Source organism: Phoxinus phoxinus (assembly GCF_949152265.1).
Source record: "Phoxinus phoxinus genome assembly, chromosome: 25".
NCBI classification, from domain to species: Eukaryota; Metazoa; Chordata; class Actinopteri; order Cypriniformes; family Leuciscidae; genus Phoxinus; species Phoxinus phoxinus.
Genome location: NC_136900.1, coordinates 1,978,857 through 2,002,938, shown reverse-complemented (window position 1 = coordinate 2,002,938; position 24,082 = coordinate 1,978,857). Strand labels below are relative to the sequence as shown.

The following is a 24,082-nucleotide window of genomic DNA, read 5'->3' as shown; positions in this document are numbered from 1 at the left end:
AATAAAATCAAATTATCGCCCAGCCCTAATGGAAAGGAACATTCGGAATCGTTAGTGGAATCGTTAACGTGTGGACGTGTACGATTCCGATGGATCGGAATGTTTGGAACCGGTTCCAAACCGGAACCTGGAACCGATTCCCAAGCCTATACATAACACAGACAAACCAACATACATTCTCTTTGTCATACAAGGCATCTCCATCAACAAACCCCATACTTTGAATACATTATCTCACATATCCCCTTTTGTCGCAGATTGGCATCCAAGGTTCGTACAAATACTGAGAATGCACACAGAACACGCACAAAAAAAAGAAAAAAAAGAAATTTAAAAAAGAAAAAAGGAAGGGGAGATGAGAACCTAGATTTTTTAATCTAAATAATTAGCATCAAATGCATTTTCATAATAATCCAAGAAGGGTTGCCATACATTCTGAAACCTTTCTGCTGAGTTTTGGACTGTAGTTCTTAACTTTTCAAGCTGGAGGAAGGACATAGTTTCGCACACCCAACGTGAGTGTTTTGGGGGTGAGGGAGATTTCCAATTTGTAAGAATTAGTCGGCGTGCTAACAGTGTAGAGAATGCTATTAATTGAGATTGGCCTCTTGAGACCCCAACTTTACGGTGTACCACCCCAAATATTGCAATGATAGGATCTGGATCAATATTCTTTTTACAAATGTAGGTGAAGGTATTAAATATCTCAGACCAGAATGTGCCTATGCTTGGGCATGACCAGAACATGTGGGCCAGAGAAGCAGGGGCTTGGTGACAACGCGTACAGTTGGGATCCACATTAGGATATATTTTGGCCAATTTGGTCCTAGAGAGGTGCAGCCGATGAAATACTTTGAATTGTATCAACCTGTGCCTAATACAGATAGACGATGTGTATATTTTATGTATAGCTCTTTGCCAAATTTCATCCGTCAATTCTGTATTTAGATCCTCCTCCCACTGTACCTTAAGAGACAGAAGAGATGGGCATTTCATGGCCTGAATAGCAGTATACAGCTGAGAGACACCACCCGAGAGATGGGGCTTAACCGTCAGACAATTATCAAGAGGGCCGATATTTGGTTTTAAGGGGAATGAACGAAACTGGGAACGGACAAAATCACGGACCTGAAGATACCTAAAAAAATGTGTTTTTGGTAAATTTAATTAATTAACCAAATAGTCAAAATAAACGAACGTACCATCTACAAAAATATCTCCCACACTGTTTATGCCTTTTCTAGCCCAGGTGAGAAAGGCCGTATCTATAAGCGATGGCTTAAAAAGAAAGTTTGAGGACAGAGGCATAGACACCAAAGCTTGTGTGTGGCCAAAATGTTTGCGAAATTGGGTCCATATGCGCAAGCTGCCTCTTACAATAGGATTGTCCGTATGTGCACCCACTGCCACTGGCAGTGGAGCACACAACATTGAGGCCAAAGAGACGGACGAGCATGAATGTTGTTCTATTAGACACCAACTCGGACTACTCCCACCAATAGAAGCTCCATACCATATTACTAATTTGTGAATGTTTGCAGCCCAATAATAGTATAAAAAATTTGGTAGAGCTAGTCCAGCATTCTCCTTACGTCTCTCGAGAACTGTTTTCCGTACGCGAGGTATAGTTTTGTTCCATATAAATGTACTGATGTACTATGTCCCGCTATGATAACAGTAACTTTCTCAAATGTTTACAGAACAAGCGGGAACCCTGTGTGCCTGTATCTTTCTCTATTGCTGTTCGATTACATGATAGAAAGTCTAAGGCCTTCAAAAGCCGTACAGCAAACCCATCTAATCTGGTGCCTATTACACGCCAAACTAAGACTGCTGTGTGTACAAAAAGTAAGACTGTTAAGTTAGCACTCTTAAACATCTGCTCACTTAAAAATAAATCACTTCTAGTCAATGACTTAATAACCACATACAACCTGGATTTTATGTTTCTAAATGAAACTTGGCTAGAAGACAACTGCAGTGCAACTGTCCTCAATGAAACATCCCCTCCTAACTTCACTTTTATGAGTGTCTGCAGAGCGGGTAGGAGAGGTGGGGGAGTAGCTGCTCTTTTTAAAGATGTCTATCAATGTAAGCAAATATCATTTGGTAATTACCCGTCTTTTGAATATCTGGGTATTGTGTTAAAAGGTGCTCCACGCATTTTACTAATCATTGTTTACAGGCCTCCAAAATACTCTTCAGCCTTTGCTGAGGATTTTACAGAACTGTTATCAACCATTTCCTCAGAGTTTGACTGTTTTGCTATTGCCGGAGATTTCAACATCCACATAGACAATGCAGAAAACAATATGGCAAAAGAAATCAAAACTGTTTTAAAAACTTTTGATCTGACTCAGCATGTACATGGACCGACACACAATCGTGGACACACTCTAGATTTACTTATCAGTAAGGGTCTAAACATTTCATCGATTGTTATTAAGGATGTAGCACTGTCTGATCATTTCTGTATTTTCTTTGATATATTGATCTCTCCTGCCATTGAAGCTAGATCTGTGCCTGTCAAGAAGAGATGCTGAAATGAGAACACTAGTGTACTATTTATGAAGGCTATATCTTTAACACCAAGCATATCTGCTGACTCTGTTGATTTTCTCCTTGATTCTTTTAACTCAAAAGTTAAAAGTGTAATTGATGATATTGCTCCTGTGAAGGTCAGGAAGAGTGGTAGACAAAAGGCACCATGGAGAAACTCAACAGCAGTGCAAAATATGAAAAGACAATGCAGAAAAGCAGAGCGCATGTGGCGGAAGACAAAACTTGTAGTCCATTATAACATCTACAAAGACACCATCCATGCTTTCAATATGGAACTAGGCAAAGCTAGACAGACTTTCTTCTCAAATATTATAAACAGCAACTTAAACAACACACGCACTCTTTTTGCTACTGTAGAGAGATTAACAAACCCCCCGAGCCAGATTCCCAGTGAAATGCTCTCAGACAGCAAGTGCAGTGAGTTCGCTTCTTTCTTCTCTGAGAAAATCAATAATATCAGAAAGGTGATCAGCACATCCTTGAGTTGCACTGGGGTCAGACAGATCAGACCACAACCTGAGAAAGTTACTATGTCTGATTTCAAAGAAATTGATGGCAAAATTTTGGAAGAAACCGTACAGCACCTTAAAACATCAACCTGCGCCCTTGACGCTCTTCCCACATCTTTCTTCAAAAGTGTGTTAAACAGCTTAGAAGCAGATCTCCTAGAAGTGGTAAATGCCTCACTTCTCTCTGGAAGTTTTCCAAACTCCCTGAAAACTGCAGTTGTCAAACCCCTCCTAAAAAAGAGTAATCTTGATAAGACTATATTAAGCAATTATAGACCGATCTCAAATCTTCCTTTCATTGGCAAGATCATTGAAAAAGTTGTTTTCAATCAGCTGAACAAATTCTTAAGCTCGAATGGATACTTTGACAATTTTCAATCTGGTTTCCGATCGCATCACAGCACAGAGACAGCGCTCATAAAGATAATTAACGATATTCGCTTAAATACTGATACAGGCAAATTATCAGTGTTGGTACTACTCGACCTCAGTGCTGCTTTTGACACTGTCGATCACAACATACTTCTTGACAGGCTGGAAAACTGGGTGGGGCTTTCTGGAATAGTCCTAAAATGGTTCAGGTCATACTTAGAAGCGAGAGGTTATTATGTGAGTATAGGAGACCATAAGTCTGAGTGGACATCCATGACATGCGGAGTTCCTCAAGGCTCAATTCTTGCGCCACTCCTATTCAACCTGTACATGCTTCCAATGAGCCAAATAATGAGAAAGAACCAAATTGCTTACCACAGCTATGCAGACGACACACAGATCTACTTAGCCCTATCGCCTAACGATTACAGCCCCATTGACTCCCTGTTCCAATGCATTGATGAAGTAAACAGCTGGATGTGCCAAAACTTTCTTCAGTTAAACAAAGACAAAACTGAAGTCATTGCGTTTGGAAACAAAGATGAAGTTCTCAAGGTGAACGCATACCTTCACTCTAGAGGTCAAACAACTAAAAATCAAGTCAGGAATCTTGGTGTGTCTCTAGAGTCTGACCTTAGCTTCAGTAGTCATGTCAAAGCAATAACTAAATCAGCATACTATCATCTAAAAAATATTGCAAGAATTAGATGCTTTGTTTCCAGTCAAGACTTAGAGAAAATTGTGCATGCTTTCATCACCAGCAGGGTGGATTACTGTAATGGACTCCTCACTGGCCTTCCCAAAAAGACCATAAGACAGTTGCAGCTCGTACAGAACGCTGCCGCCAGGATCCTGAGCAGAACCAGAAAATTTGAACACATCACACCAGTCCTCAGGTCTTTACACTGGCTTCCAGTCACATTTAGGATTGATTTTAAAGTATTATTACTGGTATATAAATCATTTAATGGCCTAGGACCTCAATACATTGCAGATATGCTCACTGAATATAAACCCAACAGATCACTGAGATCATTAGGATCACATCAACTAGAAATACCAAGGGTTCACTCAAAGCCCGGCGAGTCCGCTTTTAGCTATTATGCCAGCCGCAGCTGGAACCAGCTTTCAGAAGAGATCAGGTGTGCTCCTACTGTAGCCACATTCAAATCCAGACTCAAAACACTTCTGTTTAACATTGCATTTACTGAATGAGCACTGTGCCACTGTTCGTCCGACTGTTTGCACTGTATTTTATTTTATTTTATTTTTATTTTTTACTCTAAACTGTTTTAATTATTCTTATTTCTTTTGATTATTTTAATTTATTCTATGTAAAGCACTTTGAATTACCATTGTGTATGAAATGTGCTATATAAATAAACTTGCCTTGCCTTGATGTGCCTGTCAAGCTCCTTAAAGAATGATTTTGGTATGAATATTGGGACTTTTTGGATTAAGTACAAGATCTTAGGTAGCGTTACCATCTTTATTGAATTAATACGTCCAGCCAGGGACAGAGGCAGCGTAGACCAACGATTAAGGTTCTCCTTGATCTGTCCTAAGGCTGATTTGAAGTTATTTTGGAATAGGTCCTTATATCTACTTGTGACACTTACTCCCAGGTATGTCATGGGACCCTCTATAGTCCTGAATGGGTATGAGTCAAAGGATCGATTCCGAGCCAAAACATTAATTGGGAACAAAACACTTTTGGTGAGGTTGATCTTGTACCCAGAGGATTTACCAAATTGAGAAATAGTGTCTAGGCATTCTGGGATTGAAGTCTCCGGATCTGATATAAACATCAGCAAATCATCGGCATACAATGACACTTTATGAACCAGGCCACCCCTCGTGATACCTCGTGATACCCCGTATATTGTTATTACATCGCAATGCCGCGGCAAGTGGTTTAATGACCAGATCAAAGAGAAGAGGGGACAACGGACAACCCTGTCGTGTCCCTCTCTGAACAATGAAATATTGCGAATTAAAGTTATTAGTCCTCACTCTAGCTTGGGGTGCTGCATACAACGTCTGCATCCAAGAAACAAAGACTGGACCAAAGCCGAATTTGCTTAGAGTTTTGAAAAGGTGTCCATACTCAATTCGATCGAAAGCTTTATGCGCGTCTAGTGAAATCACTATTTCTGGCGAGTGAATCGAATGTTTAGAATATATTATGTTAAAGAGGCGACGTAAATTGTGAAAAGACTGTCTGCCCTTTACAAAGCCTGTCTGGTCAGGATGCACAATTTTTTGTACTATAGATTCCAATCTTAAGGAGAGAATCTTTGTAAGTATTTTATAATCACATGTGAGTAGGCTGATTGGGCGATAAGACACGCATTTAGTGGGGTCCTTGTCCTTTTTTGGAAGCACAGATATTGTGGCTTGGGTCATAGATGTAGGCAGCTTCTCTTGTTTGAGTGATTCATTGTAGACGAGGCACAGTAAAGGTATCAACTTGGAGGCAAAAGCCTTATAAAACTCAATTGGATACCCATCTGGGCCTGGTGCCTTTCTATTTTTCATTGACCTAATTGCTTGACTAATCTCCGTTTCAAATATCGGCTGCTCAAGGATAGCCTTATCCTCCTCAGCTATAGTTGGGAGAGTTACATTGTCAAGAAATACATGGTCACTAGGATTGTCTGAAGAATATAAGGATGAATAAAATAATCTGAATTGTTCGTTAATGTCTTTGGGGTCAAGCTTAACTTCTCCATCTGCAGTTTGTATTTTTGTAATAAAATTGTCAGCAGAATATTGACGCAGCTGGTGAGAGAGTAACCTACTTGCCCGCTCTCCATGTTCGTAAAAGTTTTGTCTAGATTTCAGAAATTTCTCTCCTGCTTCCATTTAGGCAAGAAGATCAAATTCAGTTTGTAATGCTATTCTTTTTTTGCGGAGGTCAGCTGTAGGGGCCGAGGAGTGCTGCTGGTCAACATCGTGGATTAGATTGATCAACTCATTGTAGCGTCTAGACCTGCTTCTATTAAGACGAGCAGTGTATTCTATTATTTGACCCCTAATATATGCTTTAAGAGTTTCCCAAACTATTAAAATATCGGTGTCTGGCAGTTGGTTAGTTTCAATAAAGAAATCAATCTGTGTTGAAATAAAGTCTACAAATGTTTCATCAGACAACAAAGATGTATTAAATCGCCAATTACATTGAATTGGCCTTCTAACCTGGAGCCAAAGCTCCATAGTGACCGGAGAGTGGTCAGAGATAACAATGCTTTCATAACTGCAAGACTTAATTGATGAAAGCATTTTTTGATCCAGCAAAAAGAAATCTATTCTTGAGTATGTTTGATGAACAGCGGAGAAGAAGGAATACTCCTTTAACGTAGGATTCTTAAATCTCCATGGATCTACTACACCACTAGAACCGCAAAAAGCATTTATACTAGTTGCAGATTTAGAGGGGGACGGAGGGGCTGTAAATACTTTGGAACGGTCTAGAGAAGGTTTAAGAACCGTATTAAAGTCTCCTCCCAAAATCAGATGATGTGTGCCCAGCTCTGGTATACGGCCAAATAATTCTTTAAAAAAGTCTGGGTTATCCCAATTTGGAGCATACACATTAACTAGGACCACCGGCACATTATAAAGTCTGCCCTGAACAATCACAAAACGCCCGCATTTATCACTAATAACACTGGTTTGTATAAATTGTACATGTTTGCCAATCAAGATGGCTGTACCGCGAAATTTAGAATTTAATTCAGAGTGGTACACCTGTGATACGCATCCTCTCTTTAATTTAGGAATGTCTGTTGTGCGAAGGTGTGTTTCCTGTAGGAAAATTATCTCTGCTTTCAATTTTTTAAAATGTGAAAACACCTTACTTCGCTTTACAGGATGATTGAGTCCCCTCACGTTCCAGCTCACAAATTTAGTCGCAGGTCTATTCATTCCATCTGCAGAACCCATGGCTGATAAAGTCCAACTCAGTGCTATTATGAAAACTCATCTCCAACTCTGAGAAAGAAAAAGAAGGTAAAGGGAAAAGGAACAAAAACACAAAGACACAAAAAAAACAGACTGTGCAGAGTAAAAAGAAAACTTTTAAATCACCCATTAACAACACAGACCCCTGCTGGTCCCTCCCCAAATGAGAGACTGCACCCCCCCAACCTCCCAAGCCACTATGAAGTTTCATAGAAAGAAGAAAATAAAACTTACCGAGTGGAGCTGAGGCCCCACACAAACCTTATAATAACCATTTAGCTGAACATCTAAAACATTAACAAGACTAATTAGAACCATTACTCAATATCCCTGTGTACATGGAAGAGAGAAAAAAAAGATATATATACAAATATATAAAATGTATATATATATATAAATAAATAAAATATATATAATATAATATAAACAAGTAAAATAAAAAATAAAGTTATCAGTACTTTGATTTCTGCATCTGTTAGAAAACGATTCTAAGTGAAACATGAAAAACCAAGCAGACATATGAATTATTGTATATAAAGAAAAATAGAAAATAAATAATTACATGAATAGATGTATAATAATAATAGGCCTACTTTAAGAGTAAAATTATCTATACTTGTTTCCTACATATATTAGAAGACAGTTCTGAATGAAACATGAAAAATAAAAATGAAATAAAAAAAAATATAAAAAAAAATATATATATATATATATATAACGTTATATATATATATAGCACCCATATATAACTCCTCAGTCCGCATATGCAACTAGCCATCAATACACACTGTCTAATGTCACTGAACTGATCCAATGTCCCATGGCATTACATTGCAGCGATATTGATCCCCAACAACAATTCACTCCAATACGCCACCAAATATACCGAGGTATGTAGCCGAACAGACTCTCACATTAATCACTCATAAGTCCCCTGACGAAGGTAACCGCCTTCTCTGGGTCAGTAAAGCTCTTCTGCTGGCCGTCCCGAGTCGTAATCCTCAGTTTTGCAGGATACAACAACCCGTATTTTACTCCCTCGCATTGCCGTAATAACTGTCTCACCTGTCCGAAAGCCGCTCTCCGTCGCGCCACATTCTGCGTGTAATCAGGGAACACTCTGATAGTGTCGCCATTTTCAGATACAAGTTTTGGAGATGTAACAGCCTTTCGTAGAATGCTTTCCTTCTCTTGATAGTAGTGGCACTTGACGACAAAAGCTCTCGGTGGCTGCCCATCTCCCGGGGCTTGCTGCAAAGTACGGTGAGCCCTGTCAATAACGGGCGGTTCGTCTAGGCCCATCACTTTTTGTAATAGTTTTGCAACGAAGGTGCTCGCTGAAACGCCTGCCTCTCGTCCTTCTTTAACCCCAAAGATGCGTAAATTACATCTCCGTGATCTCGCTTCCAAATCCTCAGCCTTTGCCGCCAAACTCACCACCTCTTTTTTCAATTCAGCCACCTGCTGCTCCAGATTAGCGATAGCATACGAGTGAGTGTTGGCTGCAGTTTCCAAGCTTGCGGTGCGCTCCTCTAGCGCGTTAGCTTTGATGTTAGTCTAATCGATTGTACCCTTCAGCTCGTCTCTCAAACCACTGATTTGCTTGCGTATTTCTTCATTTTGCATCTCTGCTTTCTCATCCATTTTCGCCAGCAGTTTGTTTCTTAATGAATTTATTGCTTGCAATATAGCTGACTGCCCCGAGCTCGTGCTTTCCGCTGGTTCGCTAGCTTTAGCAGCCTTCCTCAGGTCCGGCATATTTATAAGCGGCTCAACTCGATTAACAGAATAAAAACAAAAATTCTCACGTTTTATCAATGCACACAGTGTCTGTATGGCTTCAAACTACGAAAAAAAGTGTCTTGTTGACGAATTTTAAGGTTCATGTGGGAGAGCTCAGTTAGACACGTCTACATCTCTTCGAGGCCCAACCGAAAGTCGAAACAATCTTTATAACATATTTCCAGAGTGTCAAAGTTAACAGCCCATGTAGGGTCTTTGAGCACTGGCAGAAGCACAAGGTCAAGAGGAGTCCACACGAGCAGGTGACGGCTGTTAGCTCCGGTCAGGTGCAGGTTTCCCTGGATCTGATGCCAGTAGTTGTGAGTTTTTTTTAGTGTCAGGGAACCAACCACTTCATCAAACTCCAGGAAAAAGTCCCTATTCTCCACTGCCTGCAGGATAGTCTTGGTTCTGGCTGACCACGGACACTTGACTTCAATCACGCAGTTTCCAAACACCGTCCCATCCGCAGAGGTGGACAGTAACAAAGTACATTACACTTTTTGAGTATCTGTACTTTACTTGAGTATTATGTTTTCTGGAAACGTTTACTTTAACTTCACTACATTTGAAAGACAAATATCGTACTTTTTACTCCACTACATTTCTGTCAAGGTCCTTGAGTAGAAAGTAGTAACGTCAGGGATGATTTGGTTGCATTTTGGTTGTAAATTAAAGTCGGGTTGACGCCAGAACTCGACTGATGTTGGTTTCTGACGTCAACCGATTTTCAACCACAATACAACGTCTGTGCAACGTTGGAGATTAACGTCAATCTGACATTGGATTCTGACATCAACATGATTTTAATTTTCAATGTTGGGTTTGGTCTTCTAAATGTGAATTTTGTCATAGTTTTGGAGCACACTAGCGTATAGATAACAAGGCTAACATATTCATACTAAAAGCCAAACAACTGGGAACAGCCATTTGTGTGTCCGAAACCATTGTGGACGTTATTGATTGACTTATTCAATCCCACTGGAACTGTTAGAGAAGAAATGGAAAAAATCCAAGTCCAGGCACTCAATATTCAATTCAATTCAATTCACAGGCGTCGGGTCGTCTCTTCACAGGCGTCGGGTCGTCTCTTCACAGGCGTCGGGTCGTCTCTTCACAGGCGTCGGGTCGTCTCTTCACAGGCGTCGGGTCGTCTCTTCACAGGCGTCGGGTCCTCTCTTCACAGGCGTCGGGTCCTCTCTTCACAGGCGTCGGGTCGTCTCTTCACAGGCGTCGAGTCGTCTCTTCACAGGCGTCGAGTCGTCTCTTCACAGGCGTCGGGTCGTCTCTTCACAGGCGTCGGGTCGTCTCTTCACAGGCGTCGGGTCCTCTCTTCACAGGCGTCGAGTCGTCTCTTCACAGGCGTCGAGTCGTCTCTTCACAGGCGTCGAGTCGTCTCTTCACAGGCGTCGAGTCGTCTCTTCACAGGCGTCGAGTCGTCTCTTCACAGGCGTCGAGTCGTCTCTTCACAGGCGTCGGGTCCTCTCTTCACAGGCGTCGAGTCGTCTCTTCACAGGCGTCGAGTCGTCTCTTCACGGGCGTCGAGTCGTCTCATCACGGGCGTCGAGTCGTCTCATCACGGGCGTCGAGTCGTCTCATCACGGGCGTCGAGTCGTCTCATCACAGGCGTCGAGTCGTCTCTTCACAGGCGTCGGGTCCTCTCTTCACAGGCGTCGAGTCGTCTCTTCACAGGCGTCGAGTCGTCTCTTCACAGGCGTCGAGTCGTCTCTTCACAGGCGTCGAGTCGTCTCTTCACAGGCGTCGAGTCGTCTCTTCACGGGCGTCGAGTCGTCTCTTCACAGGCGTCGGGTCCTCTCTTCACAGGCGTCGAGTCGTCTCTTCACAGGCGTCGAGTCGTCTCTTCACAGGCGTCGGGTCCTCTCTTCACAGGCGTCGAGTCGTCTCTTCACAGGCGTCGAGTCGTCTCTTCACAGGCGTCGAGTCGTCTCTTCACAGGCGTCGAGTCGTCTCTTCACAGGCGTCGAGTCGTCTCTTCACAGGCGTCGGGTCCTCTCTTCACAGGCGTCGAGTCGTCTCTTCACAGGCGTCGAGTCGTCTCTTCACAGGCGTCGAGTCGTCTCTTCACAGGCGTCGAGTCGTCTCTTCACAGGCGTCGGGTCGTCTCTTCACAGGCGTCGAGTCGTCTCTTCACAGGCGTCGAGTCGTCTCTTCACGGGCGTCGAGTCGTCTCTTCACGGGCGTCGAGTCGTCTCATCACGGGCGTCGAGTCGTCTCTTCACGGGCGTCGAGTCGTCTCTTCACAGGCGTCGGGTCCTCTCTTCACAGGCGTCGAGTCGTCTCTTCACAGGCGTCGAGTCGTCTCTTGATTTTTTTTAACTTCTTTTGTCAAGTAAATACTCTAAAAACAGGTGCTACTGCGTTGGCTGTTGTCTGGCTATTTAAATCTAGCGGATTTAGTCGTGTCTCGTATCGCAAATACAACGACGCTGAAGTGACGATTCTGTCTGACCAATCAGTGATCAGCAGTGTTTTCACGTCACATTTAGTATCGGTACGGTACGCTTGGAACCTCAACAGAGGTGGTACCATTTAAAGCGAGCCGAAGCGAGCCGAAGCGAGCCGTACCGTACCGTACCATGCAGTGGAAATGCGCCATAAGTGAGCCGTACCGAACCATGCAGTGGAAACGCGCCAAAGCGTGCCGTGCCGTGCCGTGCCGTACCGAACCGTACCGTACCATGCAGTGGAAACGCGCCAAAGCGTGCCGTGCCGTGCCGTACCGAACCGTACCGTACCATGCAGTGGAAAAGCGCCATTAGACAGTTTGGAAGACGAGGGGTCTGAAAAGGGGGTCCCGACCACTTGACCCACAGTGGCCGGAGACTCTAAAAACCCCCCTGCGAAGCGAGTCTGGAGGGGCACTGACGAACGTAATGTCCGGCTTCTCCAAAACCGTTGCAGATAGGACGCCCCTGTTCGTCCCACTGGAATCGGGGACCCATGGATCGGGTGAAATGACGTTCTGGAGGGTGACCCCCGTCAGAGTAGGCTCGCTCCCGTGGTGAGGGTAATGAATGGAGGCGTTCTCGGCGGATTTCTTCGACGACAGATTTAGACAGATCAGACATTTGCTCACGGATATCCCTTTTCAATTCTTCCCGGAGGGCGTGCTTCCAATCGGAAGTAACAGGGGCCGAAGGCCCACTGACAGCATTCGCAGCCAGACAGCTGGGGGGATCCATACCTTCGGTGTGGTCACGCTCGAGGGCTAGAGCCTCTTGCCTTAGCTCTTCGAACGTGAGGTCAGGCTTCCGTCTCAGTTGCACTCGCAGACTCTGACGCACGGGGCCCTCCCGTAAACCCAACAGAAACTGATCTCGCCATAGGGTTTCCTCGTCCCCCAGGCCGTGATCCTGTCTTCCCCTTAGCCTGGTAAACTGTTCCCTCAGTTGCAACGCGAACGGCCGAACAGTCTGTCGAGGCCCTTGCCTACAGTTAAATAATTGGTATCTCCATATTGACCCGTGAGAAAATCAAAGATGGCTTGGACTGTGGTTCGGGTTGCTTCCGGCGCTGCCTGTACTTCTCTTCTTGCTTCTCCTTCCAACGAATTTAACACGAACTGTACCTTCTGAGGGGCGCTTAGCCCTTGGAGCCCTGCCAGGTATTCAACCTGGGTCTTCCATGCTGACAGGCTCAATTCTGACCCCGGACCTCCGTACTTCTGGGCCCACGGAGCCCCCATAAAGAAAGGCATGAATGGCTGTCGGGCCACTGGCTCTTCTTCTTCTGCCATCTAGGTCCTTGATCGCTCCACTCGAGGTGGTAACCCTGCCGACTACGCCAAGTTCTATCACAGGTCGGGGCGGGCCAAGCCAGACTGCACCCACCCCTGAAAACCGGGAACCACCTCGTGGAACGTGTCAAGGACCAGACAGACAAGGAAATAAAAAAATAACAGGTTTCTTTATTAAGATCACTTCCTCCTCACTCTCAACCTCAACCTGCCTCAGAACACAACACACACTCCTCCACAGGTCACCTTTCGGTGTAACCTACGCTCACTCTCACCCTCTCGTCTATCCTCTTTGGTCTTGTCCACACTTCCTCCACCAGACCAGCTTGCAGCACTAGATACTAACAGTGCAACTGATACTCTTTTCTCCACTCTAACATCCTGCTTGGACAACTTCTGCCCCCTTTCCTCCAGGCCAGCCCGCGCCACTCCCTCTGCCCCCTGGTTATCTGACGTTCTCCATGAACATCGTGCTAAACTCAGGGGTGCAGAGAGGAAGTGGCGCAAATCCAAAGATCATACTGACCTTGGTCTTTATCAATCCCTCCTCTCTTCCTTCTCTGCTAACATATCTACTGCTAAAATGACTTACTATCACAACAAAATTAACAATTCTTCTGACTCTCGCATGCTTTTCAAAACCTTCTCCTCCCTTCTTAACCCTCCTCCTCCTTCATCAACCCAAACAGCTGATGATTTTGCCACATTCTTCATAAACAAAACTACCACCATCAGCGGCCAATTTACTAATCCACAAATTAACACACACAGTTTACCAGCTAACACACACATTCTACCCTCTTTCTCCTTGCTTTCAGAGACCGAAGTCTCCAAACTCCTCCTTTCCAATCGCCCTACTACCTGTCCGCTTGATCCTATTCCCACTAACCTATTTCAAGCTATTTCTTCCTCTGTTATACCCACACTCACACACATCATAAAAACATCTCTTCACACTGGTACATTTCCCAAAGCATTCAAGCAGGCTCGGGTAACCCCACTGCTTAAGAAATCCACTCTAAATCCAGCACATCTAGAGAATTACAGACCGGTATCCCTTCTTCCATTCGTCGCAAAAACACTTGAACGAGTCGTTTTCAACCAGATCTCCTCCTTTCTTACGCAGAACAACCTCTTGGACAACAATCAGTCTGGCTTCAAAAGCGGACACTCAACTGAGACTGCTCTGCTCTCTGTAATTGAAGCTCTGAGATTGGCAAGGGCAGCTTCCAAGTCCTCAGTTCTCATCCTGCTGGATCTGTCTGCTGCCTTTGACACAGTTAACCACCAGATCCTCCTGTCAATCCTAAAGATGAAGGGCATCTCGGGAACTGCACTCCAGTGGTTCAAGTCTTATCTCTCGGGTAGGTCCTTTAGGGTGTCGTGGAGGGGTGAGGTGTCTAAGACCCAACATCTAGCCACTGGTGTGCCTCAGGGCTCAGTGCTTGGACCACTTCTCTTCTCAATCTACATGACATCACTAGGATCTGTGATTCAGAAACACGGCTTTTCCTACCACTGCTACGCTGATGACACACAACTCTACCTCTCATTCCAACCGGATGATCCGACGGTAGCCGCTCGCATCTCAGCCTGCCTGACAGACATTTCTGGCTGGATGAAGGACCACCACCTTCAACTAAACCTTGCGAAGACAGAGCTACTTGTAATCCCGGCTAACCCAGCACTTAATCACAACTTCACCATCCAGCTAGGCTCGTCATCCATAACTCCATCAAGATCAGCCAGGAACCTTGGAGTTGTAATTGATGACCAATTGAATTTCACAGACCATATCGCTAGCACTGCCCGGTCATGCAGATTTGCCTTGTACAATTCAATTCAATTCAATTCAAGTTTATTTGAATAACGCTTTTCACAATACATATTGTTTCAAAGCAGCTTTACAGAAAATGCATTTCAAAAATATACATACAAAAATACAGTTAGTTAATCATAAAATTTAGGGCATAACATATCGCCAGCGTTGGGTCGTCTCTTCACAGGCGTCGAGTCGTCTCATCACAGGCGTTGGTGCATCTGAAGTCTCCATGAGAGGCTGGATACGTAACTGCAGCTGGCGAACTCTATTTGAGTTATAGGGACAGGCGTCCCGAGATAACAACAAAAAAGGCAGATGGGAAATAATTAGCGTAGCTGCTGTTCATAATATGAATGCATTTGATCTGATTTAACTGTAGTATAAAAGGTATGAGATGCATCATGTGAATGCTTGGCTAAAGAGATGCGTCTTTAATCTAGTTTTAAACTGGGAGAGCGAGTCTGAGCCTCGGACAATATCAGGAAGGCTATTCCAGAGTTTAGGAGCTAGATGTGAAAACGCCCTCCCTCCTTTAGTGGACTTAGATATCCTAGGTACGACCAGAAGCCTCGAATTTAGCGATCTTAAAGAGCGCGATGGATTATATGGCGATAGAAGATCTCTTAAATACACAGGAGCTAAACCATTTAGGGCTTTATAGGTCAGTAACAATACTTTGTAATTGATACGGAACTTAATAGGTAACCAGTGTAGAGATGATAAAATTGGTGTTATATGATCATATTTTCTTGACCTAGTAAGAACTCTAGCGGCTGCATTTTGGACTAACTGTAGCTTGTTTACTGAGGATGCAGGACAACCAGCTAATAAAGCATTACAGTAATCTAGTCTCGAGGTCATGAATGCATGAACTACTTTTCTGCATAAGAAACTGATAGCATATTACGTAGCTTAGCAATGTTTCTAAGGTGGAAAAAGGCTGTTGATCAATAGGATGCAAAAGTTAAAAAGCCTTTATTATTTGTGCTAAAACATTAAAACACCAACGCGGATCGGCCCACTGGCCTTCATCAGGGTGTTGGTTCACCTTGTAAGCAACCTTAAGATTGTCGGAAGGGGTGAATCGGGGCTAAAATTGGCCTAATTATCCTGCCGTGTGAACCAGCCTTTAGTCGCTCAAGCTGGCACCTTCACTTTGGACTTTCCGGACAATCAATGTTGTCGTGGACCATCGCCCTCGCAGCTTTGCTGGGGTCTCAATATTGTCCAGCTCTGTCTTTGTCGGTCGGCCCCCAGGTTCCACCCAGAAGGTCCATCAGGACTCCGCCTTGGGCTCTCCATTCATTGGATCTGCAGTGGTGTTCCCGTCCAGTTCCCTGTCCATCACCAGATCCTTGAGCCTCCCTCCACCTTTGGGCAGTTATTCCTGGAGCAAAGCCTTGTGGGAGGGGGACTACTCTCAGGGTTATTTTAGGTATCTTTGTGTTTTGATTCCTGTGTCTTTGTTCCTTGCGTTTCATTTCAGTTTGACCTTAATTATTCTCTGTTAGTTTCCTTAGTTAATTAATTTCCTTAGTCCAATTAGCCCCACCTGTGTCTCATTTAGTTCACCATGTGTGTATATGTATATATATATATATATATATACCGATATATACATTAGGGTTGTCCATTAAACGCGTTATTAACGGCGTTAATTCAAACCCATTTTAACGGCGTCAATTTTTGTATCGCGAGATTAACGCCTAGCAAACTTTGTCGTTTTTTTCACATGCTTTTGCAACAACTAGTCACGTTATTAAAACTACAACACCACACCGGATCTAGCTAGACCAGAAACAAAACAACAGGCACGCCGCACACACTGGTTTGGGGTTGCGAACCGGCCAAAGAGTGGACGGGAAGCGCAGCACCGAGCCGCGTCTAGCACAACTCGTATCGCACATCGGACGCGCACTTTCTCAGTTTATGGCCAGCAAGAAAAATGCAGAATGGCGCCGCCGGTGTGTGTAAACTCATAGAGAATAATGTGTTCGGATTTTAAATACGAGGCGCTGTGCTTCTCGTCCGGTGTGCGACCCCCTTTAACGTTACACTTTGAGTGGATGAATGATGAGCACGAGACGCTGACATGGAGGCCAATAAGATTCTGAATGGAAAGTTTACTTTTAAAAAGTTGCCAAATGGTTCAATTGACAAGACCAAAGTGATCTGTGTGTGTGTCGTTGTGAACTGAGCTATCATCGCAGCACGTCCAGTCTGAACACCACTTGATGGTCAAGCACACACACGCACACACACACACACACACAAACCACACACACACTCAGCTGATGCGTTTCTACGCCCACTCGTCAATATCAGTAACGTCACCTCGTCCGTATCTCTTTCACCCTTTTATTGATGGACAGAGTTACATTGTGTGAGAGATTATTTACATTTACATTTACATTTACATTTATTCATTTAGCAGACGCTTTTATCCAAAGCGACTTACAAATGATTAACAATAGAAGCAATTAAACTAGCAGTAGGACAACAGTATGTAAGTGCTATAACCCTTCACAGTACAACATTTTTTTTTTTTTTTTAAATAGAATAGATAAGAAAGTGTTAGTGTTAGTAGTACTGGATCAAGTGCTCAAGTGCTGCCGAAAAAGTACTGGATCAAAGTATTTGCTCCAAGTGAGAATGTTAGTGTGGAATTGAACACGGAATATGTTGTTTTCAATAAAAAACATTTGCGCAAAGCAAGCCGATCCACTTTATCATGTTGATAAGAGAGTTAAAATAAAAGAAAATAATGGAACAAAAAGAAATCAAGAGACATTTAGAATAGATAAAAATGTGTGATTAATCGTGAGTTAACTATGACATTAATGCGATTAAATATTTTAATAGTTTCACAGCCCTAATATACATATATTCCTTGTTTGGTTCTGTTGCTTGTCAGTTCCTGTTTGTATTTAATATGCTGATTTCATCTGGTTTTCTCCTGTGTGATTCTTTGTGTATATAAAAGACTTTATATATGATATCCGTGTCAAGCATTTTGGATATTATGTTATGTCAGAATCATTATGTACACTTTTTTTAATTGACATGTTTTAACATTAGAAAAACAATTCATAACTGTATATTAAATATAAAGCAGCTATATTGTCAAATAGATTGTGCAATAACAATAATCATGTATTATTGTTGTATTGAAGTAATAATTATTGTATGTAAATGGTTGAGATTTTTGCACAGTGAAATATTTTTAAATTAAGTTTAAGTACAGTAGGTATTGGGAATCAAAATTTTATTGTAAAAACATTGTTTCTAGTGTCTTGAAGGCACTTAGATGTTTTCCAGAGCACCTGTGGCCTAGCTGGGATTTTCCCACCTGTGAAGGGCTGAACACAGTTTAGTTTTCCACACGTCAGACTCAGTTAATCATCATCAGAAACTCCAGTGCACTGCAACTGAATAGGTCTCCGGATTCATTTAGCTTATTGCCAGTCTTATTTCAAATCTGAAATGTTACAGAATGGCGTTTCTCTTGTTTGGCTTCTGTTGTTGTCTGGGTTGAGCAACAGTGGAGCGTTGAAAGACCCTCACCCAGAGCTTTCCGATCAGGAGCTGTTCTGGGGAGCGGATCAGTACGACTTCGCCGTCATGCTGCGCGCCGGAGACCTCCAGTGCTTCTGGCACTTTGCTCACTATGGAGAGCGCTTCTACTTACACTTCATGGTAAGACATGACTTTAAATATTAGTGTGCAGTTGAATCCTTCGGATGTTACAGCTCAGTAGCCTATGTGTGTGTTCAGGTCCAGCTGGTGACTGGTGTGGCCCTTGATACACATCTTTCTGTGATTGTCAATGCACCGAGCGGCTTAATAGTCGGCCATGTGGACGACGCAAGTGGTCAGATTGGCTTCAGTGTTGAGGAGACTGGTGAGTCCCACCTTCATACCTGTTAGTTCTTCTGCTGCCGGCGTTATCAATCATCTGTTATTAGACAATGCAGGGAATGAAAATAAAATAATTCACAGAGAAATTTAAAATGTTTTTTCCAAATGTGTATATTGTCCCCCCCCCCCCCATACAATATTATACTAAATTAATTAACATCAAAGTACCATAATAAAAGTCGCGCTTTCAAACATAAAAAATCTAAAAGTTGAATGAATCAATCAATAAATCAATAATCATGTGTATCCGTGCAGGTTTTTATCAGATGTGCTTCAGCAATTTCCACAATCGCTTTGGGAGCATGCAGGTTTTCCTGAACTTTGGTGTGTATTACGAGGGACAAGAGAACACCGAGAAACAAAAGGAAGAAGAAAAGAAAAAGAAAGAAGAGGACATGAAACAGATAAACAGTACATTGTCCTTCATTGAGGTAATAAACAACTGCATTTAGCGGCAACAGACACATCCTTACTGTAATGTGATTTGCTTATATACAGCATTTATATTTTAAAAACAATGTATTTTTTCTTGTATTTCACATATATATATATATTCCACACCCAACTGAATACATCTTTGCACTGCATACAGGAGAGCAGCGTCAGACTGCAGAAGTTTGTCTTCCACATGTGGCGTCACTACAACTACGAGCGGATGAGACGAGGAGCCGATTTCTACCTGCTTCAGTCCAACGCCACTTATGTGACCAGCTGGTCCGCGGTCCAGAGTCTCGTCATCATCACCGCTGGATTCCTGCAGCTCTGCTTCCTCAAGAGGCTCTTCAACAGCAAACCAGCAGAGGGCGACAAACCCCGCTGTTAACAAACACTAACCCTGCGACTGTTCATCTCCAAACCAGCAGAGGGCGACAAACCCCGCTGTTAACAAACTAACCCTGCGACTGTTCATCTCCACACCAGCAGAGGGCGACAAACCCCGCTGTTAACAAACACTAACCCTGCGACTGTTCATCTCCACACCAGCAGAGGGCGACAAACCCCGCTGTTAACAAACACTAACCCTGCGACTGTTCATCTCCACACCAGCAGAGGGCGACAAACCCCGCTGTTAGCAAACACTAACCCTGCGACTGTTCATCTCCACACCAGCAGAGGGCGACAAACCCCGCTGTTAACAAACTAACCCTGCGACTGTTCATCTCCACACCAGCAGAGGGCGACAAACCCCGCTGTTAACAAACACTAACCCTGCGACTGTTCATCTCCAGATATAACCTGCCCTTGAGGAATTATTTCAGTCATACACGGGTGTTTCTTAAACATCAGAATTTGTGACTGAACAATTAGTTTATTTCCCCCTTTTTGTTGTTGTAACAAGGTCCCATTTGCTTCTTTTTAAATTAGTTTAATGCAGATTGAATTATTTTTACCCTTGTCCCAGAAAGAGACTTTAGAATATTAAAGTATATAATATTTTCATCACACCGAACAATTACAAGACGACAACAGTGTCAGTGAAGATGCTCGAGATGAAATATGAGACATCTGATGAGTGAAGAAAATAAAGAAAAGTCAAAGTAAATATCAGAATATTTATGCACCATTTACAATTAAGCTGTGTGGAAAAATATGAAAATTACATTATTGTTCATCTATGAAAAGGAGATGGATGTGAGTTATTGTGTAGTCTTCTACAGACACATGAGGCTTTATGTGATGGTGTGTAAGGCCAGTATGTCTCCTGACATGAGTCAGAAGAGCTGGACTAATGGAGAGATGAGGTTTGTTCATATTCATCAGTTTATAATGAAACACTGCAGTGTCTGAAGCCTCTGGACTGCTGAGATCGGCCTGGACTCGGTTAGAGAGTAAGAGCTCGAAGACTTCAATCCACAAAACTATTCATGATACGCTGGATTCATCAAACAGTCTCGTCTGTGAGCAGTTGTGTTTGTATGAATGTACGAGTCTGAAACTATGACAAATTATGCAAATTAGACATAAATATGAACAATCCTGCAGTTAAATTGTTAGAGATATTAAAAATTTCCCATCCTGAACATAAATGACTAATAAACAATCCCATCATGTGCTCTTGAGTATGTACTTATTCTGAGTAAAGTCATTACTGTACTACTGCTAAAAGTGTGTTCAATATATGAGTGTGTGTAGTAGGAGTGTGTGTAGTATGAGTGTGTGTAGTATGAGTGTGTGTAGTATGAGTGTGTGTGTAGTATGAGAGTGTGTGTGTAGTATGAGTGTGTGTAGTATGAGTGTGTGTAGTAGGAGTGTCTGTAGTATGAGTGTGTGTAGTATGAGTGTGTGTAGTATGAGTGTGTGTAGTATGAATGTTTGTGTAGTAGGAGTGTCTGTAGTATGAGTGTGTGTAGTATGAGTGTGTGTGTAGTATGAGTGTGTGTAGTATGAGTGTGTGTAGTAGGAGTGTGTGTGTAGTAGTGTCTGTAGTATGAGTGTGTGTAGTATGAGTGTGTGTAGTATGAATGTTTGTGTAGTAGGAGTGTCTGTAGTATGAGTGTGTGTAGTATGAGTGTGTGTAGTATGAGTGTGTGTAGTATGAGTGTGTGTAGTATGAGTGTGTGTAGTATGAATGTTTGTGTAGTAGGAGTGTCTGTAGTATGAGTGTGTGTAGTATGAGTGTGATGTAGTAGGAGTGTCTGTAGTATGTGTGTACTACAGCAGGAGTGAGTAGTAGGAGTGTCTGTAGTATGAGTGTGTGTAGTATGAGTGTGATGTAGTAGGAGTGTCTGTAGTATGTGTGTACTACAGCAGGAGTGAGTAGTAGGAGTGTCTGTAGTATGAGTGTGTGTAGTAGGAGTGTCTGTAATATGAGTGTGTGTAGTAGTGTGTGTAGTATGAATGTGTGTAGTAGGAGTGTCTGTAGTATGAGTGTGTGTGTAGTATGAATGTGTGTAGTAGTGTCTTTAGTATGAGTGTGTGTAATATGAGTGCGTGTAGTAGTGTCTGTAGTATGAGTGTGTGTAATATGAGTGTGTGTAGTAGGAGTGTGTGTAATATGAATGTGTGTAGTAGTGTGTGTAGTATGAATGTGTGTAGTAGGAGTGTCTGTAATATGAGTGTGTGTAGTAGTGTGTGTAGTATGAATGTGTGTAGTAGGAGTGTCTGTAGTATGAGTGTGTGTGTAGTATGAATGTGTGTAGTAGTGTCTTTAGTATGAGTGTGTGTAATATGAGTGCGTGTAGTAGTGTCTGTAGTATGAGTGTGTGTAATATGAGTGCGTGTAGTAGGAGTGTGTGTAATATGAATGTGTGTAGTAGTGTCTGTAGTATGAGTGTGTGTAATATGAGTGTGTGTAGTAGGAGTGTGTGTAGTATGAGTGTGTGTAGTGTGAGTGTGTGTAGTGTGAGTAGTATGAGTGGGTGTAGTATGAGTGTGTGTAGTATGAGTGTGTGTAGTATGAGTGTGTGTAGTAGGAGTGTGTGTAGTATGAGTGTGTGTAGTGTGAGTGTGTGTAGTGTGAGTGTGAGTAGTATGAGTGGGTGTAGTATGAGTGTGTGTAGTATGAGTGGGTGTAGTAGTGTGTGTAGTATGAGTGTGTGTAGTAGTGTGTGTAGTATGAGTGGGTGTAGTAGTGTGTGTAGTATGAGTGTGTGTAGTATGAGTGTGTGTAGTATGAGTGTGTGTAGTAGTAGTGTGTGTAGTAGTAGTAGTGTGTGTAGTATGAGTGGGTGTAGTAGTGTGTGTAGTATGAGTGTGTGTAGTATGAGTGTGTGTAGTATGAGTGTACATTCGCTATGTTGTCATTATCATGTGATCTACTATCGTCATTTGTTTCTCTTCACTGTCACTCATAAATCCTGTCCTGTGGCCTCATGGGATAGTAAAGTGTCCATCATAAACACACTTCAGAATCTCACTGGAAGTAGTAGATCATCCGGGGGCTTTTTACCTGTTCTTTTATGAGGGAATTCAGACACACTTCTTCTGTCAGATACTGTATTTCACCTCATATAGTTTATGTATATTTATACCATGGTCTGGGTGAATACTCGATTCTGATTGGCTGCAGGGTGTCCGTTAAAAAGTGATAGAGGACACCTAAATAAACTGTCAGGCGTAACCAAGGAAACCAAGTTATTGTTTGTAACTTGTAACTTTATATTTCGATTGTAAAACTAATTAAAATATAAACTAATGTTTTAAAAATTTGTTATTTGGCAAGTGACCATGGTATAAGCGGGTTAATGCCCGACGAGGTGTCCATTGTCAGGTTTTAATGGACTTCGGCAGAGGCAACCGTCCTCCGCTGCGCGTCGGCCGGTTCACACCTCGCCGTCGTCCATTAAAACCTGACAATGGACACCTCGTCGGTCATTAACCCTTACGTATATAGTAGTGAAGTATGTGATGTCAGACACGGTCTTAAAGGAAAGGTGAACAGAACTCCGTTTAGTTTTTAAACGTGCAATTAAAGAGATTGACTTTCCTACAGTAAATAATATAGATACTATTGTAGTGGAAAGTTTTACTGGGACAAGCAACACTCACATTTTCTCCACATTATACTGCAGTTTAGTAAGAGAAATAACATTATATGTTTCATCTTACATGATAATAAATGAATAAAGTGTGTGAAAGGTTTGATATTGTGTAGTGTGTGATCCTCCATCAGCAGCTGCAGTTTCTCTCAGCTGTATCAGTGCAGTCACTGTGACGTCTGACTGACAGAGGTTTTTGTACGACTCTTTATCACTGTGTGAACACACCACCACTGTGATAACTCTGACAGTAATAATCTCCTGTATCTTCAGTCTGGACTCCACTGATGGTCAGAGTAAAATCACTGCCAGATCCACTGCCGGCAGTCACTTATTTCCAGGGGTTTCAGTACAGGGCAGTCACTTATTTCCAGGGGTTTCAGTACAGCGTAAAAATTGTGACGTTGTAGAGTAGGCGTTCTCCAAATTCCGAATTTGCATAGGTCACCGGTCATGCGCAGAGCACTCCAACGGTGTTTTTTTTTTTTTTTTTTTTTTTCTGCCGCTAATAGAAACAAGATTAAAATTGATTATTTATGTCACGTCAAAGTAAATTATTTCAAAGTCACACGCTAATATATTACACAATCGCGCCATTAAAATCTGAAATATTGTAATACAGGATCCACGGTCACACTTTTAACAAAAATATAAAAGAAACGAAAATAAAATAAACGGTGTTGTGTATAGTAAAGGTAAGAGTGGATGAACTTAACATTTCTCTACTGATCTATTAATGTAATACAATATGAATAAAAGTGCTGCACTTGTTTTCACTTATAATTGCATGATTCTTATTAACCTATAGGCCTAATACAAGTAATTTATTAAAATGGCATATTACATGTGCACCAGACACCTGTGTGTGTTTACAGGGGCTTCATGTGTGATACCTGTCCCAGCTGAATTACATGAGCAT

At 42.5% G+C, this 24,082-nt stretch overlaps 1 protein-coding gene across 3 annotated transcripts in view; it reads left to right on the top strand.

The window, feature by feature from the left end:
* The window catches only part of tmed6 (transmembrane p24 trafficking protein 6), a gene marked incomplete at its 5' end in the record, with an annotated part of 37,071 nt that extends 16,332 nt beyond the window's left edge, over positions 1–20,739 (top strand). Inside the window, 4 exons of one of the 3 annotated variants that reach the window (XM_079603215.1) lie at positions 18,310–18,463; positions 18,542–18,668; positions 18,941–19,116; positions 19,278–20,739. In XM_079603215.1, coding sequence (XP_079459341.1) covers positions 18,389–18,463; positions 18,542–18,668; positions 18,941–19,116; positions 19,278–19,508 — 609 coding nt within the window. In that variant the 3' untranslated portion in view covers positions 19,509–20,739. Of the gene's footprint in view, positions 1–18,250; positions 18,464–18,541; positions 18,669–18,940; positions 19,117–19,277 lie in introns of those variants that run through there. The other 2 variants (XM_079603214.1, XM_079603213.1) reach the window with 2 other exon arrangements.
* Between the last annotated feature and the right edge of the window lie 3,343 nt (positions 20,740–24,082).